General features: G+C 45.0%; 1 protein-coding gene across 1 annotated transcript; it reads right to left on the reverse strand.

Moving 5' to 3' along the window:
- Nucleotides 1-539: 539 nt before the first annotated feature.
- Nucleotides 540-4,141, reverse strand: LOC142019179 (uncharacterized). Its single transcript, XM_075005706.1, has 2 exons — nucleotides 2,516-4,141; nucleotides 540-754 (listed from the first exon to the last, which is right to left on the reverse strand). The coding sequence occupies exons 1-2, from the start codon at nucleotides 4,118-4,120 to the stop codon at nucleotides 662-664; spliced, it is 1,698 nt and encodes a 565-aa protein (XP_074861807.1). The 5' UTR covers nucleotides 4,121-4,141; the 3' UTR covers nucleotides 540-661.
- Between the last annotated feature and the right edge of the window lie 14,913 nt (nucleotides 4,142-19,054).

A 19,054-nucleotide genomic window follows, 5' to 3' on the forward strand; every position in this document is an offset into this window, starting at 1 on the left:
TTATGAAGTCTATGCCACATGATCTGAGCCTCACAGATCCACAAAGACAAGGGCTTCCCCATGTCTTCATTTCCCAAAAAACTGATCTTCCAATATGTGGAGGTCTCCTTTGCTCACTCAAAATATGAGGCTGGCATAATAAGCCATCTGACATCCATGCTGGGCTAAACAGCATCCATGAACACACAGCGGTCCTGCAATCTGAAGGGTCTCCCATCACTCTGGTGAAGTTGTTCCTCCCCAACCCAATTTATTCCTATGCTGCACTTGTTCCTTCACTCATACATTTCTCCCCATTCTCCTGCTCCCATCATCATTATGTCCCCGGGGAAAAAGCCCTCCCATTTAGATTGCTGGGCAGAATTATGAAACAAAGTAGGCCCTCACTTTTGCAGCAGTATCCTCTGTTCTCCCTTGTTTCCAGAAACACTGTTTGGGGGACCAGTTTTTTCTCACTGCACAACAGACCAACCTTCCAAACATTTAATAACTACTGCTCGAGGAAGAGAATGCATTTTTATTTATTTGAACTTTTCCAGTGAGGACCCATGCTCTCACTAAACAGACACAATTGGTCCACATTCAAACAGCAACTGAATTGGATACTGCTTGTAAGCCATGTGCCTTTTTTCATGGTATTATTTGGAACAGCACTTTTATTTCAGTTCACGTCACCACCCTTCAGCACTTTGTCCTCTTTGCTCTGCAGGGGATTCCTCAGCTTTAATCGTGCACTTCTCTTTCTGTCTTTTAGCTGAAAATCCAATCACATAGAGTCATCAGAAAATTCAGTTAAATCATGTCCCTGAAAATTCAAATTTTTTCCCAGTCAGGACCCAATCCAGGACAGCACCTAGCATGTCCTTAAATCCCACTGAATTCCAGGATACTTAAGCACATGCTTAAAGACCCCATCCTGAATAAAGATATCTGCCTGTATTGAGGGCTAACATTGTAAGTGACAAGCTAGAGATGGGACATTTGCTCTGAATGGCTTAAGTGGGGACAGACAAGGAAAGTGTCAGAGTGAGATAAACCCAAGGGTTGTTAACATACATTACACCTGCCCCATCGATCTTAGGCCAGGTCTACACTAGACATTCAAGTAGATAGTAGATATGCAATTCTAGCTACAGCAATTGCATAACTAGAATTGACTTATCTACCATCAACTTACCTGGCCATCCTCACAGAGGGAGGTTGATCAGAAATTTTCTCCCACATTGACCTCCCTTATTTCTCACGATATTGAGGAGTACAGGGGACAACTGCTGATCCCAGATAGCTTGATTTCACGTCTCTACCAGGCATGCAAAATCGAACCCTAGAGGATTGATCCTGACCAGGTCAATCTTCTGCACAGTATAGACATACCCTTAGATATGCAAGTTCAGCTCAGCGAGTGGCATACCTGAAGTCGACCTACTTTTTGTGGTGTCTTCCATGCAACAAAGTCAGCTGGGGATGCCCTCCTATCAACTCTGGCTATTCTTCTTGTTCTGGGGAAGTACCAGAATCAATGGGAGAGCACTTGGAGGTCGATTTATTGCATCTAAGCAGACATGATAAATTGACCACTGGTGAATCAATTGCTACAGTGGTGATCTATGGTGTAGGGAAGACAAACCCCAGGTCAGAGATTGAGGGGCAGAGAACGAGTATTAAGCACCAAGAGCCAGATTTTCAAAATCAATCAGCTTCTGCAATCGAGGATGAATTTTTTAGAGTTCAGCTTCCACTTAGGTAACAATATAGCGGCAAGACCTTTGAATGAACTCAACCCGTTGGGTGGGAGAGCTTTGAGAAATTTGACATGGGCATCCCAAGCGGAGCCGCTGAGCAGTTCTGAAAATCTGTCCTGCTGGGTGCTAAGCCCTGGCAAACCTGGCCTCCCAGCTTCTTGGAGAATCCACCTCTAACAGCATCATCTTGAAAAGTCAGGCTACCAAGTCATTTTTTCCACCCTTAGTGAGCTCACAAATAACACAATGAATTTTGCTGAAATTAAAAAGAAAAATTCACCGTGGGGACAAACACCAGGCCTGGGCATTTTCTGACCCCAAACATGCGTGTTTCAGAATATGATGAATATGTGGCTGGAGGGGGCAGTCATGGAGAGTACTTTGCACCCCTAACTCTAATGAATGTTATTAAGTGAGAGCTATGACGAGTGAAAAGTTCATACGAAAGAAAGTGGGGAAACAAGATGGGAAAGGAAGGAAAATCCCAAGCAGCAATATTACTGAATTTCAGACTTTCTCCAGCCTCCCCTGGCTTGAGACTAAGCATGAATGTGTTCACACCAGATATTTAAGGTACCTTTGGAAGGCAAGGTTGACAGATTAGATTTATTCTTAATTATGGAGCTATGTTCTCCTTACCCATATTACTGGACACCAGCCAGGCAATGAGACTTTGAGCCTATGACTGTTATAGAGAAGGGTGGTGGAGGGGCATCATAAACATTCATTTGACATTCATGCAAGTGAGGGACCCACGCTGCTGTGATTACTACCTCTGCTGATGCTGACTGCAGCACCTTGGCTACTTCGGCTTGTGCCACCAACTCTGCTGCTTTGGCTATTGACTTCAGATTGCCCTGCATCTCCACTGCCACTGCTTCTGCTCCTCCTCTTCGTGGTGCTTCTATTACTGCTGATACAGCTGCTCCTTCTGGTACTTCCATGCCTGCTCCTGGTGCATTGACTGTCACTGCTGCAGCAGCCCCTTCTGGTACTTCCACTGGCATCACTGCAGTGACTCCTTCTGGTGCTTCCATCACTGCTGTTCTCTCTGGAGCTTTCTCGGGCACTGCTGCAGAAGCCCTTTCTGCTACAATAGCTTCTGGAGCTTCCACACCTGCTCCTGGTGCATTGATTGTCACTCCTGCAGCAGCCCCTTCTGGCACTTCCACTGTCACCTCTGCAGTGACTCCTCCTGGTGCTTCCACCACTGCTGCTGCAATAGCTGCTTGTTCTGGTGCTTCCACTCCTATTCCTGGTGCATCAACTGTCACAGCTGCAGCAGCCCCTTCTGATGCTTCCACTGGCACTGCTGCAGTGACTCCTTTTGGTGCTTCCACCACTGTTGCTCCCTTTGGATCATCAATAGCCACTGCTGCAGCAGCCTCCTCTGGTACTTCCTCTGTCGCAGCTGCAGCAAATCCTCTTGGTACTTCCACTGTCAAAGCTGCAGCATCTGCTCCTGGTACTTCCACTGTCCCCCCTATCGCATCTCCCCTTGGTACTTCCACCATCCCAGCTGCAGCATCTCTTCCTGGTACTTCCACTGTCTCCGCTATAGCATCTCCCCTTGGTACTTCCACTGTCCCCACTATCGCATCTCCTCTTGGTACTTCCACTGTCCCCACTATCGCATCTCCTCTTGGTACTTCCACCATCCCAGCTGCAGCATCTCTTCCTGGTACTTCCACTGTCTCCACTATAGCATCTCCCCTTGGTACTTCCACTGTCCCCACTATCGCATCTCCTCTTGGTACTTCCACTGTCTCCGCTATAGCATCTCCCCTTGGTACTTCCACCATCCCAGCTGCAGCATCTCTTCCTGGTACTTCCACTGTCCCCGCTATCGCATCTCCTCTTGGTACTTCCACCATCCCAGATGCAGCATCTCTTCCTGGTGCTTCCACTGTCCCCGCTATCGCATCTCCTCTTGGTACTTCCACCATCCCAGCTGCATCTCCTCTTCCTGGTACTTCCACTGTCCCCGCTATAGCATCTCCTCTTGGTACTTCCACCATCCCAGCTGCAGCATCTCTTCCTGGTACTTCCACTGTCCCCGCTATCGCATCTCCTCTTGGTACTTCCACCATCCCAGCTGCAGCATCTCTTCCTGGTACATCCACTGTCCCCGCTATCGCATCTCCTCTTGGTACTTCCACCATCCCAGCTGCATCTCCTCTTCCTGGTACTTCCACTGTCTCCGCTATCGCATCTCCCCTTGGTACTTCCACTGTCTCCGCTATCGCATCTCCTCTTGGTACTTCCACTGTCCCCGCTATCGCATCTCCCCTTGGTACTTCCACTGTCCCCGCTATCGCATCTCCCCTTGGTACTTCCACTGTCTCCGCTATCGCATCTCCTCTTGGTACTTCCACCATCTCTGCTGCAGCATCTCCTCCCGTTACTTCCACTGTCACAGCTGCAGCAGCCCCTTCTGGTATTTCCACAGTCCCAGCTGCAGCAGCCCCTTCTGGTATTTCCACAGTCCCAGCTGCAGCAATTCCTTCTGGCACTGCTGCTCCTCCTCCTGGTACTTCCACGGTTGCTGCTGCTGCAGCAATTCTTTCGGGCGTTTCCACCACTGCTGCTTCCATATCTGCTGCAGCTGGTGGTCGTGCTGTGTAACCACAAGACTATTCAGCAAAATGAACTTTCCAGAGGACAGTACAGGCCTGCAGAATCTGAAGGATGATCTTAATCCTTTTGAGAAAACATGCAAAAAAAAAAAAATCAAAGTCAGATCATGTAACTCCCTGCAGATGAGTATAGCACTGAGGAGCCCTAGGAACCCTGTTAACTGGAGGGCTTGTTTGTCAACATTCAGTGCCTTCTGCAAAAGCACTGAGCAAGCTCCTAAGCCTGCCAGCCTGAGGAGCAAGAGCCTGAGGTTCAGAGCCTCCGTAACGCAGCCTCAGTTCTCAGACTCCAGTATCACTGCTACACAGATCAGAGTCACTTAGAATTTGAGACCTGACCTCAGTTGAGTGACACCATGATTTACCAGCTTGCTGTTCCATTAAGGGGCTCCCCAGTTCTGCCAATACAGTTCAGAAGGACACTGAAAATGCTGCTGCTACTGGACTACTCCTTGGATTAGGCCATCCCTTCTGGTGGCACTGGAAAATCATCAGCCCAAGTGGAAGGGGTTTTGACACTCAAATGACTTTATTCTTGACAAACATTTGTAAAAACACAGTACAAGTAACTGACACTGGCAGACAGGATCAGACAGTTCCTGTCTCAAATTTACCTTCTCCTCCTCAGGTTTCTTTTCACAGGCTATGTGCGAATGATTGCATCTGACCTGTTGGAAAGGTCAAGTTGCATGTTAGCATGTGGCTAACGGCATCCAATCCACATAAAACATACTTATTTTTAATTATAGTGGGACTACTTTGTCCCTGTGACAACACACATTGAAAATATCATTTCTCTGAGTAGGTTCCCATCTTGAGGGAAAACTCCAGTGAGCCACAGGAGTAAAAAAATATCTGCTTTTCCATTTGTGAAATGTCAGTAGCAGACCACTCCCACATTTGTGCTACCAGCACCCCAGAACCTAACCTCGAAAACAAGCTGAGACTTTGTATCAGGACCACAAAACTAACAAGCCCAGCACTTCTGAAAACTGGTGATTTTATGTCTCATTCACCAGGGTGGTGGGGAGAATGGACACAACAGTCTCTCAGAAACAGTAACCCAAAAAGAACCAACAGACTGTGGGATTTCTAATGCAAACACTCTCAGGATACTGCAGGAAGGACTGTGCTGGCTAGTCCCAGCTCAGGCACACTTCACCTATCACTACATAAGGAGTCTTGAAGCATTTTGCATTATAAAATGGCGATGACATGATCACTCAATGCAATTTAATGAGGTAACTAGAGAAGACAACAAAAATAAGGCTAAAGATGCCATGAGAGAAATGGATGGGGGCTAAGTGACAGCCACCAGAGAAGAACATAGAGAAAACGAAACATACAGGAAAGGAAAAAGGAACAAGAGATGCTAGAGAGATGGAGAAAGATTTAGGAGAACAGAAGAGCAAAGGCGAGAACAAGCAGAAGAGAACGAGAAGATCACCACACCATTGCTAAAGGAGGAAACCGCCATGCTTAGGCATTGTGTGTACTGCAGTCTAAGACATGACTGCAGCTGGCATTAGCCTTACCCACATGCGTACTGACCAAACCAGCAGCATCAATGGGCTGGAGCAGGTTTCAGCGACGTTAGCAGGTAGCCAGGTTCTGGGCAAACCCATACAGTATGCACTGCCATGTCTTCCTCGCTATGTGTAGTGTAGGCAAAGCTAGGCAGGGCTATCGCAAACCACAGGCCCAGTGGGGAGTTCAGCAGCCACATGCTCTGTGCTGGACTCAGGAGCTGGTAGGAAACCTGAAGGCAAAAGCTGCCTGAACAGCTCCTGCTGGATGCAGGTAAGTGACTCACTCAGATGTGACCACCACTTTAATAATCTACCTGAATATCAGCTTCATTAACCAGGAGCCCTTTAGGTCTGCTGACAAGAACCTATTTCCCTCCCCTTTGGTAATTACCCCTCAAGGCTGTCATGCTCACTGGCCAGGAAAAAAGGCAACAAGCAGCTTTTCATGCTGGAAGCTTTACCTTTGTCTCTAGCTATTCACATACAGCAGTCATGGAGAGGTAGCCATGTTAGGCTGCATCTTCACAAAACAAAAGAGCAGTCCTGTAGCACTTCAGAGACTAACAAAATAACTTATTAGGTGTTGAGCTTTTGTGGGATAGACCCACTTCTTCAGAATTTTCCAGCTCTGAAGATGTGGGTCTGCCCCATGAAAGCCCATCACCTAATAAATTATTTTGTTAGTCTTTAAAGCAGCACAGAACTCCTTTTTTGTTTTGTGCACATACAGTAGGTAAAGGAAGGCTGGTATTTGCCTGACACCCCCGACCCCAGCCATGTTCACTTTCCCTTCACCTACCCTCTCCTCTCTCAGTGGGGATGAATATGAACTCACGAGAAAGACTTCATAGAAACACTGCAGAAGGAACTGGAAACAGCCCCGGCCTAGGGTAAGTACCAACTGCAACACTTCACTGCTGTTAAGGTTGGTCTAACTGTGACAATGTGCTGGAAGGAAGAAGCATATAGGTGGGGTTTACAAACATAAGGAGAGAAAACATGGCCTTGGGGGTAAGGGCCTGGACTAAGATTCAGGACTTATGCTCCCTGTGCAACCGCGGGCAAATCATTTAACCTGTTCCTGTTTCCCACCTGTGATAAAGCTACTAATGGGTGTGTCTACGTGGCAATTAAAAACTCATTGCTGGCCTGTGCTAGTCAACTTGGGGTTGTGGGACTTGGGTTAAGATACTATTGACCTGTGGCACAGATTAGAGTCCTGGGTCCAACAGGAACTGCTGCCATAATACTTCCTCATATAATAAGAATGTATTGTACTGTCTAGTCACGACGTGCTATACTTTGTGGCACAGGATAAGGTGGCCAAACCCAGCATTTAGTAATTCATGGGAAAACACTAAAATCTCTCCTCAGTTTGTCATAAATAGAATTTCAGCAATGTAAAGCTAAGGTGGCCGCCCATCCCATTTTGGGCAGTACAGCCTCGTATTTTTGGGCACGTGGAAGGAGTCCTGTTTTATTTTAATAAAGGGGCTAATTACCCCATATTTGCATAGCTGCTGGGAGTGCACAGGCATGGCTGCTGCCCAGTTCCAGGGTCCCCGCAGCTTGGGAGAGACGCCTAGCATGGATGCCATCTGGCTCCCAGCACCCCACAACTCATGGGACACAGGAGCCAGGAGTTGGACTGAAATGGCTGCACGTGGCTTCTGGTTCCCTGCAGGTTGCAAGAGCTGGGAGCTGGACCAGCACGGCTGCGCCTGGCTCCCAGCTCCACACTTCTGGGGGAGCCGGGAGCAGCAGTGGCAGGCTGCTGCCTCTTTCCCAGCTTCCCATGGCTCCAGGGAGCTGTGAGGAGCACCAGAAAGGGGAAGTCACATGCGGACTGCAGCCAATTCCTGGCATCCCAAGGCATAGGGCAGTGGGGAGCCACAGCTGCCCCTTGCAAGCCAGGGAGCACCCCTCCCATCCAGCAGAGTGGCAGCCCCCACAGGGCAGGCACTGCCTGACTCAGGGTGAACATCTGCCCCATTTAGGCCAGGACACTCCCCACAGGGTGTCCCATATTTAGCCTAGGGAAATATGGTCACCCTAAGTAAAACAAAGTTTTCTCGTTTTTTAAATAAAAGTTGTAACACTTAAATTTAAAAATGGGATAGAAAGAGATTTGACGCCCATTGTGACAGGAATTAAAATATTTTTACATGGCACAAACAAGATTTATTTTATTCTTTTAGTGATAAAAATTGTATCTGAATTCCATTTAATTCTATGTGTATCTAGGTACACACTTGAATTTTATATATATTTAATTCTGGTGTGTATATATGTACACACACATGCACACATTTTATATACCTATGTACATATGTGAACCAATCATGGAGGATTTGTTTGTTTGTTTTGGGATTAATCTCATTTTCTTGCAGGATTTGCAGAATTTAAGGTTTTTGCATGTGGGAGCTGGATATAAATGAAAGATCCAATATGGGAGGATATGAGTGGGTACTGCAGCTTGGGACAGCAGCAGGGGAGGATTAAAAAGTAATCCATTGCAGGGATTTAATACAGATGTCTGGGCTTGGGCTAGATCTGAAGCTCTAGGATCCTCTGAGGTGGGAATGGACCAGAGCTTGGACTGGAGCCCAAATGTCTACATGGAAGTTATATAGCTCCTTAGCCCAAGCTCTGTAAGTCTAAATCAGCTGGCATAGGCCAGCAGCAGTTGTCTAATTATATTGTTCTAGCTAATTAAAAATTCTTACAATTGTTTCATTGAGAAGCTCTAGTACCTCAATATGCCAGAGCACAGACTTGTAATTTGGCAGGGTTGGGAAGTTGCTCTGCTTCAGGATTGTGCCTTTTGCCATCCCTGTGAAATTCACCCAAATTTAGCTCAGTTATAAGCCTCTGAAGAGTCACAGTTCAAACATGCTCACTGGAGATCTGAGACGGTTTGGCAGCTAAATTCTCTTCCAAGTGCTTGACTTCAAAATCCTAATGTTTTTCTAATGTAAGTTCTAAAATGTAATGTAGGAAAACAATAGCCAATGACCTTTAGTAATGTCTACACCTGTCCCTTCTTCTCTCTGCTACTAATAACCTAACTAGATTTCAGCACACCTAAATGTGGACCATATAAATGGCATATATACTTTGGCAGGTGCTGAAGGGACATATCTTGAAAAAATGTTTCAGAATCCAGCCTTCTCCTAAACAATGCATATAAGTGATCAGATGGGGTATTTTTAACTGGCCAATTGGTATCGTTTACCAGTTAAAAACTTTCCTTCTCTGGTGCATTTTAAGAATTCTGCAAACTTTTATAGTGTTTACAGTTTTGTCAACCATATAACCAGCTGATTAAACAAAATCACCTTAGTGGAAAAACTCTGTTTAATATCTGAACACAAATGTTAAGTTTCAGAACATTAAGTCCACTGGTCCCCAATGTACTTACCCCTTTCCCCCACCCCCTCTGTCAGTGAGCCTGTCCAAGGATGACCAGGTAGGGTTTGGTGTAGACAGGGTGCCCCAAGGCTCAGGCCAGAGAGGAGAACTCCCACCAGCCCTCTCACCACTGGCCACAGTGAGATCCAGGGCACATGCTCTCCTCTACAACCCCCCCACCAGCACATTCAGTCTACAACACTGTCATTACACATGGTCCTAAAGAAGTGGCATACAACCTTTTTTCAACCATGACTCCATATTTTATTGCACTTGTGTCACAACACCCAAGTTAAGCCCCATAAGCCCTATCAGCCCCAAACCACCCCCCAGCCCAAGGCTTAACCCCATCAGCCCCAAACCAGCACCCCCCCGCCATCTTCAGATTTAACTTACCTCGGAGCACAAGCATAGCTCTCCTCCACAGCCACCGCCTCCCCAGTGCTGCTTCCCCTGCTGCCTCCTCCTCTGCATGGCTCTGGCAGGCTCAGACACCCCACTGCACAGCTCTCCAGCAACCTTCCCCCCATGTGCATGGTGGGTGGCTCCCTGCTCTGCCAGATGACTTCTGCAGGGCTCCCAGCTTCAGCTGGCTGCTCAGCAGCTTCGGAGGCTGCCACCATTTAAACAAAAACACCAAATTCTGTTTAAGCAGCGGCATCCTCCAGAGCCACAAGAGGAGTCAGCAGTGGGAGCACTCAGAGCTGCAAATGGCTCTTTAAAAAGCTGCATGTGGTTGCAGAGCCATGACCACCATGCAGAACCCCCAAGGGTGTCGCAACCCATTGGTTGTGCACTACTGTCCTAGAGCTCCTCTCAGGTCCATGAAGTTGCCTCCCTTGTACATGGGGTTGGATCGCAGCCTACATTGGCAAATAGCCATTGAGTGACCTCCATGAATTTATCTAGGGTTTTGTTGGGTTTTTTTTGAGCCCTGTTACGGTCTTGGACTTCACAGCATCCTCTGGCAAAGAGTTCAGCAGGTTGACCGTGAAGAAATACTTTCGTTTGTTTGCTTTATAGCTGCTGCTTATTAATTTCTTTGAGTGACTCCTAATTCTTGTGTTATGGGAAAGAGGAAGTAACTTCTTTTTCACTATTTCTATACCATTAATGATTTTATAGACTTCTGACCTATCTCCCCTCAGTCATCTTCCTGTACCAAATGTACATGTGCCACCTCCCCATAAGGCAGGCAATCACACATGCTACATTGGGTGCATTGAACAAGATAGCCCCTCACTCTGTTGATGGGCTTCCACCTGCATTCTATTTTTACTCCTAAAATGACCTTTCTTGACATTTACTTTTTAAAATCAGGTGATCTTGGTTTTAGTTTAAGAACTTTAAAGACTAAGTGTTAAGTTATCTAGTCCCCCACAAACTCTGCCTCTGAACTCTACAGCTAAACTCCTCATTTTGTTTCTTATCTTTTGAGTGGAGAACCTGAAAAATGCTTTGGGGATTATCTAATGATCCTTAGGTCATTTTAAATTACAATACTTTTGTTACCTTAGTCATCTGGCTTCTGTTTATAAATAAACTCTCCAGTTTCCGAATTCATCACAGTCACACTCAGGCTGTGTTGCAGATCTGAAGAAGTGGGTCTGCCCCATGAAACCTAATACATTATTTTGTTAGTCTTTAAAATGCTGCAGGACTGCTTGATTGCTCTGTTGCAGTTAACATAGCTGGAGCTGACCCACCCCCTAGTTCCCCACTGGCCCTGAATATGCATGATGCCTGAACACCTTGTACCCATATAACTCACTGCCTAGTCCATACATACAGTGCACAAGAAGAAAAATACTGTTTTATCCACTCCTGAAAGGTAGCTACTCTGGAAGGTGGGGGATGTTATGCTCATTTACCATGAACACCACACAACCATTTAGGAGAAATAAGAAAGAATAACGTGAAAAACAACCATCCCTGCATATATCATGTTTGTGAATCAGTGGGGAAAATGTGTGAAAACTTCTACTCATTTTATTCAGTTAGGTCTTATAATTGAAAGTAAAGAGCTAGATCAGGGTAGCTGGAATGTAATTGGCATAGCTAGAACTTAATCAATTCTTGCAGAAATTTCTGAGTGGTCTTTTTTAGTCACTGCCCATGATCAGAGGCTATTTTGCAGGGAGTGGGGGAGGGAAGCAAGCAAAGTTCTGGGTTCATAAGGAAGCACTAGTCCAAATTCTATTATCCAATGAGAAAATGGAGTATTTAAGGAAAAGACTCCCCCTCTCTAGTGAAAGGTTGCTCTACCCTTTGAGAAAAACCAACAAGTTCTGATGAAATGTTCACAGACTTGTAACTTGGCCAGGATCTGTTTATAAAAATGGTATTTTTCAGGGGCTACAAAAGAAAACAGTAATCTTCTGTTTTTGCTTTGTTGCACAGGCAGGCATCATTACTGCTGTGCTTCATTTCCAGCCCCAGGCAAAACTTGGGATATACTAAAATCCCAAAGGAAACCCCACTTATGGTATTGCCAACACAAGCCAAGGAGCAGTAAAACTCTCATAAGAAAGGCTGATCTTAGGAGATTGCAAGACCAAAGATCTCCAGATTATTTTGTATAAACCTCTGGATAAACATCTGAAATGTGGAAGGCTCAGTAACAAACTGGCCTTTTCAACTGCACCCTTCAAACGGACCCTTCATATGCTGTTGGTCTATTTAGGCAGCAGTGGTATCCAGAGCCCTGAGCCATTCAAATTGCTGATGGAACACTGCACCATGTGCTCTGGGCAGCTCTGAGGCTGGAGTGGGCAGGCAGGGAGTTGCACCATAGTCTGGGAATTGCTGAGGACTGGCTGCCCCAGCCCTGCCCCTTCACCTGCGGCCCTGCCCCTTTCAGAGCCAGCCCCCACACCCTTATCCAGGGGATCTGAAAAAGTGGGTCTGCCCCACGAAAGGTCATCACCTAATAAATTATTTTGTTAGTCTTTAAAGTGCCACAGGACTGCTTTTTTATTTTGTGAAGATACAGACTAACATGCTTACCTCTCTGTGACAGCTGCCCTGTGCTGAACCTTTGGGTGCTGCTGCAATATTCATGATCTGATGCCATAGGCCAGGACTAACCAATGAGACCTTCTTCCCACATCAGCCCACCTCAGTCCAAGCAACTACAATATTGGTATCAAGTATCGGAGGGGTAGCCGTGTTAGTATGGATCTGTAACAGCAACGAAGGGTCCTGTGGCACCTTATAGACTAACAGAAAAGTTTTGAGCATGAGGTTTCGTGAGCACAGACTCACTTCATCAGATGCTGGTCTGATGCTGACCAGCATCTGATGAAGTGAGTCTGTGCTCACGAAACCTCATGCTCAAAATTTTTCTGTTAGTCTATAAGGTGCCACAGGACCCTTCGTTGCTGTTACAATATTGGTATAAAATTCAATGATACAAGTAAGCTTTTCTACATGAAAATTCATTAGATGCAGTGCATCTAAGTGATCAGAGAGCAGCAAGTGAAACAGACAATCAAGTCAGAACAAAAATGAAAAAATCATCCAGGTGTCACTCTCTTTCTGCCTGTTAACTACAGAGTACTGGGCCATCCAACCATACGCTACCTCTGTAAGAGATGCTCTAAACCAGTGTTTCTTAAATTGTGTTCTGCAGGATACTGGTGTTCCATGAAGAACTCGCAGGTGTTTGGAAGAATACTATTTCTGTTGTTAAAACCAGATGCAATATTAGTTCTTCATTGCTACAGAGGTGTTCTGGTTTGGTGTTCCATGGTCTCAAAAAGTTCAAGAAACACCGGTCCAAACAAACACTCCTACTGAGAAGGGATCCCCATCAGCTTAACCAGCCTTAGGATGGTACTAGTTTGGGCAGAAGAAATGGGAGGAAATCCCATGCAGACAAAACAGGCATTCTAACACTGAGCTAAAATTCCCCTTTTTCCCCCCCTTGTAATAAGTGAGAAGTCTAACAAAGAATCAAACTGTAGATAATCTTCAGGGTTATTATGATTTGACTATGAGCTTTCTCATCAAGCTGCCAATGGGAAAGGAGAGGGAGAAAGCTTTCCTGAATCCAGCTGTTATCATTTATACCACATTACAATCCAAAATGAAAAATTACTTACTCCAGATTTGATAGAATAAAGAATCTTGAGATGCAATACAAGTATCCAATTTTCAATAAAGATATTAAACCCAAGCTTCAAAAAAAGGGAATAATTACATCATTTTTTGCTTTGAGTTTTAATGTTAAAAGTGTCAATTTATAAAACTAGGTGAACAGCCACAATTCATAAGCAGACTGTAACTAATTAGACCTCTTTTGATCCTTTATTTTGTATAGAAGGCTTTTTAACAACTTTACACAAAACTCAAGGTTTCAGCACACTTGTGGACTGGGGGAAAGAAGAAGAAGAACTCAGCAGGCAAAAATTCTTTATGATGCTTGTCTCATCAAAACCACACAGTCCCACCACCAAAACCAGTGAACACTTCCTCGCAGCAAGGTATTGGCTCTTCTTTGAGGTCTTTCCATGGGAGGCTCTGCAGAACCTTACTGTAAATAACAAGGTATTAATTTTATGATTTTTATGCACAGTCTCAATCTGAATGGTTTTAGATTAAGAAAATGAGAACGAATGTCAAGTTTTCAGAGAAGATCACAATGTGTACGTCTCCCTACAACACACTGCCTCTGAGAACAAACTGGCTGCTGACTGCCCAGTGACAGTGTTCTTAGAAATGTAAACGTGCCGAGTAGAAAGCAGAAAACCACTGGTGTTTCATAGCCCCAGAGATTTCCCTTAGATTGTAGTGCAGTCTTCCAAATTAAGATATAGAAGCCTCTCACTTTGGACACTGAATACTGAACTATCAAACAGTGTACAAGGGCCAAATTCTGTTTCACTTCACCAATGCAAACCTGGAATAAGGCTAAGACAAATGATGGCTTTATTCTGGATTTACCTGGAAGTAAATGTATGTACAATTTGGCTTTCAGGGATAGGCAGTGTGGGACCCAATAGGACTTTTCCAGCTGTAATTCAGAGGTCATGCTAAATCATGCCATCTTTTTTCTTTCCATTAAGGGGCCCGCCAAAATCAGCCTCAAAGACTTCAGACTTCCCCATGGCTCTACTACCATGGCTCTCTGGTGCACACAGACAGGTACTGTGCCTGAACTGAGGCCTGGTCTACAATAGGGAATAAAATTGAATTTAAGGGACTTAGGTCAATTTTATTGCTGTTCAGATGGGCAATGGCTTGTCTGATTTCTTCTTTTGTAGGTCTGCTGTTATTAATTTGCCACGGTATATTTGCAGGTGGTAACTTAGGAAGTGCCATGTGGGCACGGTGGTTCAGTAGCTCTTCAAAGTGTTCCTTCCACCTACTGAGCTGCTCACTTGGGTTTGTCAGCAGAAACCCCTCCTTATCCTATACTGGCTGACCCACTGTACTCCATGACTCAGCTAACTTCTGTGTGACATTACAGAGCTCTTTCAAGTTTCTCTGTCCTGCAACTTGTTCAACTTGTACAAGGTTTTCCACAAAGGTCTTCTTGTCTCATTTTCCAGCCTTTTTAACTTCTTTGTTGGCTTCTGAATACAGTCTCTGAGCTTCTACCTTGGCTGCTCTTGCTTTGTTGTTGTACATGAGACCTAGTGTATTAAAAAGTCGTCAGATCACAAGCTACAGACATTCATAAACAGATGCCTGAGGTACATCCTTCACTTCAAATGGCAGGACTTCATCACAAATGAGGAGCTTTGGAACAGAGCAGGACAAGAACCAATTGACATAGAAATCAAGAGAAGAAAGTGGGGATGGCTAGGCCACACTCCCAGACAACCATCATCCAGCATAGTTTGTCAAGCTCTCACAGAGAACCCGCATGGAAGACACAAAAGAGGAAGACCTTGGACAACGTGGAGAAGGTCTACTGAGATTGAAGGATAACTGGGGTACTCTTGGAGCCAGCTAGAAGTTTTGTCCCAAGACAGGGGCTGTGACCACACTATGGTAATATGGCACTTCCGGATGTGCTAATGAGGCACTTCCATGAATATATGAATAAACAACCGTGCGTGCTTCAAAACTGCTGGTTTTGAAACGCAGCTGCCCATGTAGCTGGGGGCCTTTTAAAACAGATCCCTGATTTCAAAAGCCCCTTATTCCCAAAACCAAATGGATATAAGGTGCTTTCAAAATCAGGGGGTCGTTTTGAAAGGCCCCCCCAGCTACATGGGCAGCTGCATTTCGAAAACAGCAGTTTTGAAGCATGTGCACCCCCTATTATGCTAATGAGGCACTACATATTCATGGTAACGCCTCATTAGCATATTCCAAAGTGCCACATTACCATAGCCCCTCCAAAAAGAGGGGCTAGTGTGGCCACAGCTGGAGTGAAGTGGAGGAGACTTGTAGATGACCTATGCGCCACGCAGAGTACAATGGTTGAGTAGCAGTAAATAATACGTTGATTTTACAAGGTATCAGTCTTCACTAGAGGGCTCATTAGGTTGATTTTAAGGGGCTCTAAAGTCAACTTTTGTAAGCTCCTTTTCATGAGGAGTAACGCCAAAATCAAATTTACAAAGTCAAATTAAGTCCAGTGTAGATCCAGTGTTACTCAAATCGATTTTACTGGCCTCCAGAGGTAGCCCACAATTCCTCCAATGTGTCTTTTCTGGTCATCACTTTCACCTCCACTGCTCTCCAGGTGAACAGGAAGTAGGTAACAAGAATCAAATGTCATCAGCCCAGGAAGTTTGACTTCATTTCCGTTCTGATCAGCGTGGCTAGCAGAGCTTTAGTGCACACCTCAGCAGCACACCTGGCCATGAATTCACAGAATCACAGCATGGAGCTACCAGGAGATCCAGGACCCCATCGCTGTACGGAGGGATGACTCTATCCTGATGCAGCTCAGAACCAGCAAAAGAAATGTAGACATTTGTGCCAAGATTTCACAGAGCATGCTGCAGAAAGGGTGACGGGTGCCATGCAAATGTGCAAAATCCCTTTGGCTGTTTGTTTTCAGCAGGAAGCGGGAGTGAGGGCAACACACGCGGGATGATGACATCAGACGCCCACGACCACTTGCAGTGACCTTTTATCCCCATAAGGCATTACACAGAAACCCAGGATGCAACGGGGCTTCAGGACATGTGTGATAGGTATCCACAATGCACTGCTGCCACAGTCGAACTTAACTAATTTAATGGAGACACACTAAGTTGACTGTGTGTGCAGGTGTGGACACCCACGTTTGAGTTTATAAAATCTAGTTTTATAAAGTCGACTTTATTTCCTGCTGTAGACACACCCTGAGATTTGTAGCAGGAGTGACAAGATTGACAGTCCTGAGCTCCTGTCTCTGGAACTCCAGGAGATTCACCACAGCACCAGACACAAGACTCCTTGCCTTTTAGCAATATGAAGCAGATTCATTCGACACAATGGGTGTACAGTCATCTGGCTCCCACAAACACATATGCAGGGCATAGGGAGCCAGAGTGACTCAGAACAAGTCTCAACTAATGAAAGCAGCTGTTAGTTGAGTCGACTCATGAGCTCAGAAGAGGATTTTTTTTTTTAATGACGTTGCTTCATCACTGAGAATAAAAGTGGAGTGAATCATGTAAGCATGAGGTTACACAAATATTAGCTGCTATGTTGCAACAGGAAGATGCTTACTGAGAAAGGAGACTTTGAGAGTTTCTGGGGATTCCAGCTGGCAAGAACTCTTTCTTTGTAGCCAAGGCTCAGCTGCAAATCACACAGTTAACACTGCACGGCTAGGCATTGCCAAGGACCAGTCCAGCCACGAGGAAAAGCCCAGCCATCCACCCCTCAGCCTATTAGTGTGTCACAACTCTGAATTCTGTGTAAAATTGCTCACACCTCTTTCCTTCATTCTTTGCCATTAATATTTCCATGGAACTCAGACAATTGTTACTGGCTAGGAGCTGAAGGTGAACACTGGAACTTGAGGACTCAGATAACAGTATTTGTACAGAAGAACATAAAATGCTATACAACAGAAATAATTCCAAGGAATCACAAAGGCTCTGTTGGCTCAATTCCTTTTGCACTTCCAACAGAGAGAGAAATATTTTCTATTGTGGGTGTGGGTGCAACTTAGGTCCTTGCATTGACAAGCCATGACACTTGTATGTCAGTTAGCTTTTGTTGTGAGCTTTTTTATTTGTTAATTTACACGTCCCAATAGGACACACTCAAGTTTGGGAGACTCCAAACTTGTCTCACTGTCTCTTTTTTTCTATTTTAAATTAATGAGCAAGATCCAAATAGTTATTTTTTTCCATTTAAAAATAGATGTGTGTTTAAAGGTAATCTCTCCTTCCCCACATTGTCAGCTGCCCCAAGTACCTGCAGCCATACAAAATCAAAACGATGTCTGATGATCTATGGTCTGAAGCAACTCTACAATGGTAAGTGAGACCCTGTGGGTCCCAGCCCTCAACAAATCTTATAAACCACCAACAAAATCAAATCGAATACTTAACAATACTTTGCAATTCAATTGCAACCAAGTACATAAATATCAAGTCTCCTAATCCCTGTGCAGGGCAGGTTTGTTTTACTCTTGAGGAAACTGGGGAACAAGAGAGGTTAAGTGACTTACTTAGGTCCACAGTGAGAAACTGCCTGAGCAGGAGAACTTAGCTCTCCTGACTCCCAATCCCCCCCGAGAAATAGATGATGATTCTGCCATCCCTGCCCACTTTGCAATACATTGTACTTTGGTTTTTATCCATTAATGACATCTACAACAGGTTGAACCTCTCTCGTCAGCACCCTTGGGACTGGACCGGTGCCGGACAAGAGAATTTGCCGAACTATGGAAGGTCAATATTTTCTAGCATATTATCAACACTTTCACTGCTTAGTGGGGTTTTAGAAGACATTTAGGGGTAAATTACAGCTAAATAACAGCACAGAACACTGAGAACCAGGACTGGTGATTGTAAACAAACTTTATGGGACTGCAGGAAACTTGACCACACCCATGATAAGTGGTCAGCCAGCTAACTAAAATCATGCCAGATTACGGATGTTCCTGGATGAGAGAGTTCAGGATTAGGGAGGTTCAACCTCTATTTCACTTCTTAGTGATTTTAAATAAATCTATACAGTGCTTGGAGACCCCCTAATTGTGATCATATAAAATAGAATCAGAAATTGTTATCTCATTGACTTCCTCATTACCACTCTCAACCAGTGCAGGACCATACACTACAACTCATTGCCCAGTGCTTTGTCCAGTCCCTCAAAATGACTGTTCATTGAGGGATTCCACTATTGCCCTTGAGAAGCTATTCTGCAGTTCAACTGCATATTGTAATGTTCCTTTTGCAGTCTGGGATGAAACCTCTGCATTCTGCTTTACTGTTATTTACTTTGCTTTTGATGTTTTCATTTTAACTCCCACACTCCCTCAAGCAGACACACAGTGGGGGTGTCTCAGGACCCATTCACAGACCAATCACTGCGAAGTCACTGGAAAAGCTGTAGAAACACGCTTACAGGTAAAATTCATGGCAGCCACATATGGCACTGCATTCAGGGGCCAGCAAAAAAATGCGGAACAACCATCTGTGAACACATAGCACCAGGATAGACACTAGCTACAGCTGGTGTCTCTCTATTCAGCCAATGCGGTTTGCTAACTGCTAGTGTAAATATAGTAACAGAGTTGCACATATGGCAGGCCACAGGGGCTGTTTAATTTTAG

Source organism: Carettochelys insculpta, chromosome 11, assembly GCF_033958435.1.
Source record: "Carettochelys insculpta isolate YL-2023 chromosome 11, ASM3395843v1, whole genome shotgun sequence".
In the NCBI taxonomy this organism is placed as follows: Eukaryota; Metazoa; Chordata; order Testudines; family Carettochelyidae; genus Carettochelys; species Carettochelys insculpta.

Coding starts and splice junctions, on each gene's coding strand:
- LOC142019179 (XM_075005706.1), bottom strand. CDS start 4,120: ATGGTGGAAGTACCAAGAGGAGATGCGATAGCGGAGACAGTGGAAGTA. Junction 755..2,515: donor TGCAGTCAGCATCAGCAGAG/GTAGTAATCACA, acceptor TTGGATTTTCAG/CTAAAAGACAGAAAGAGAAG.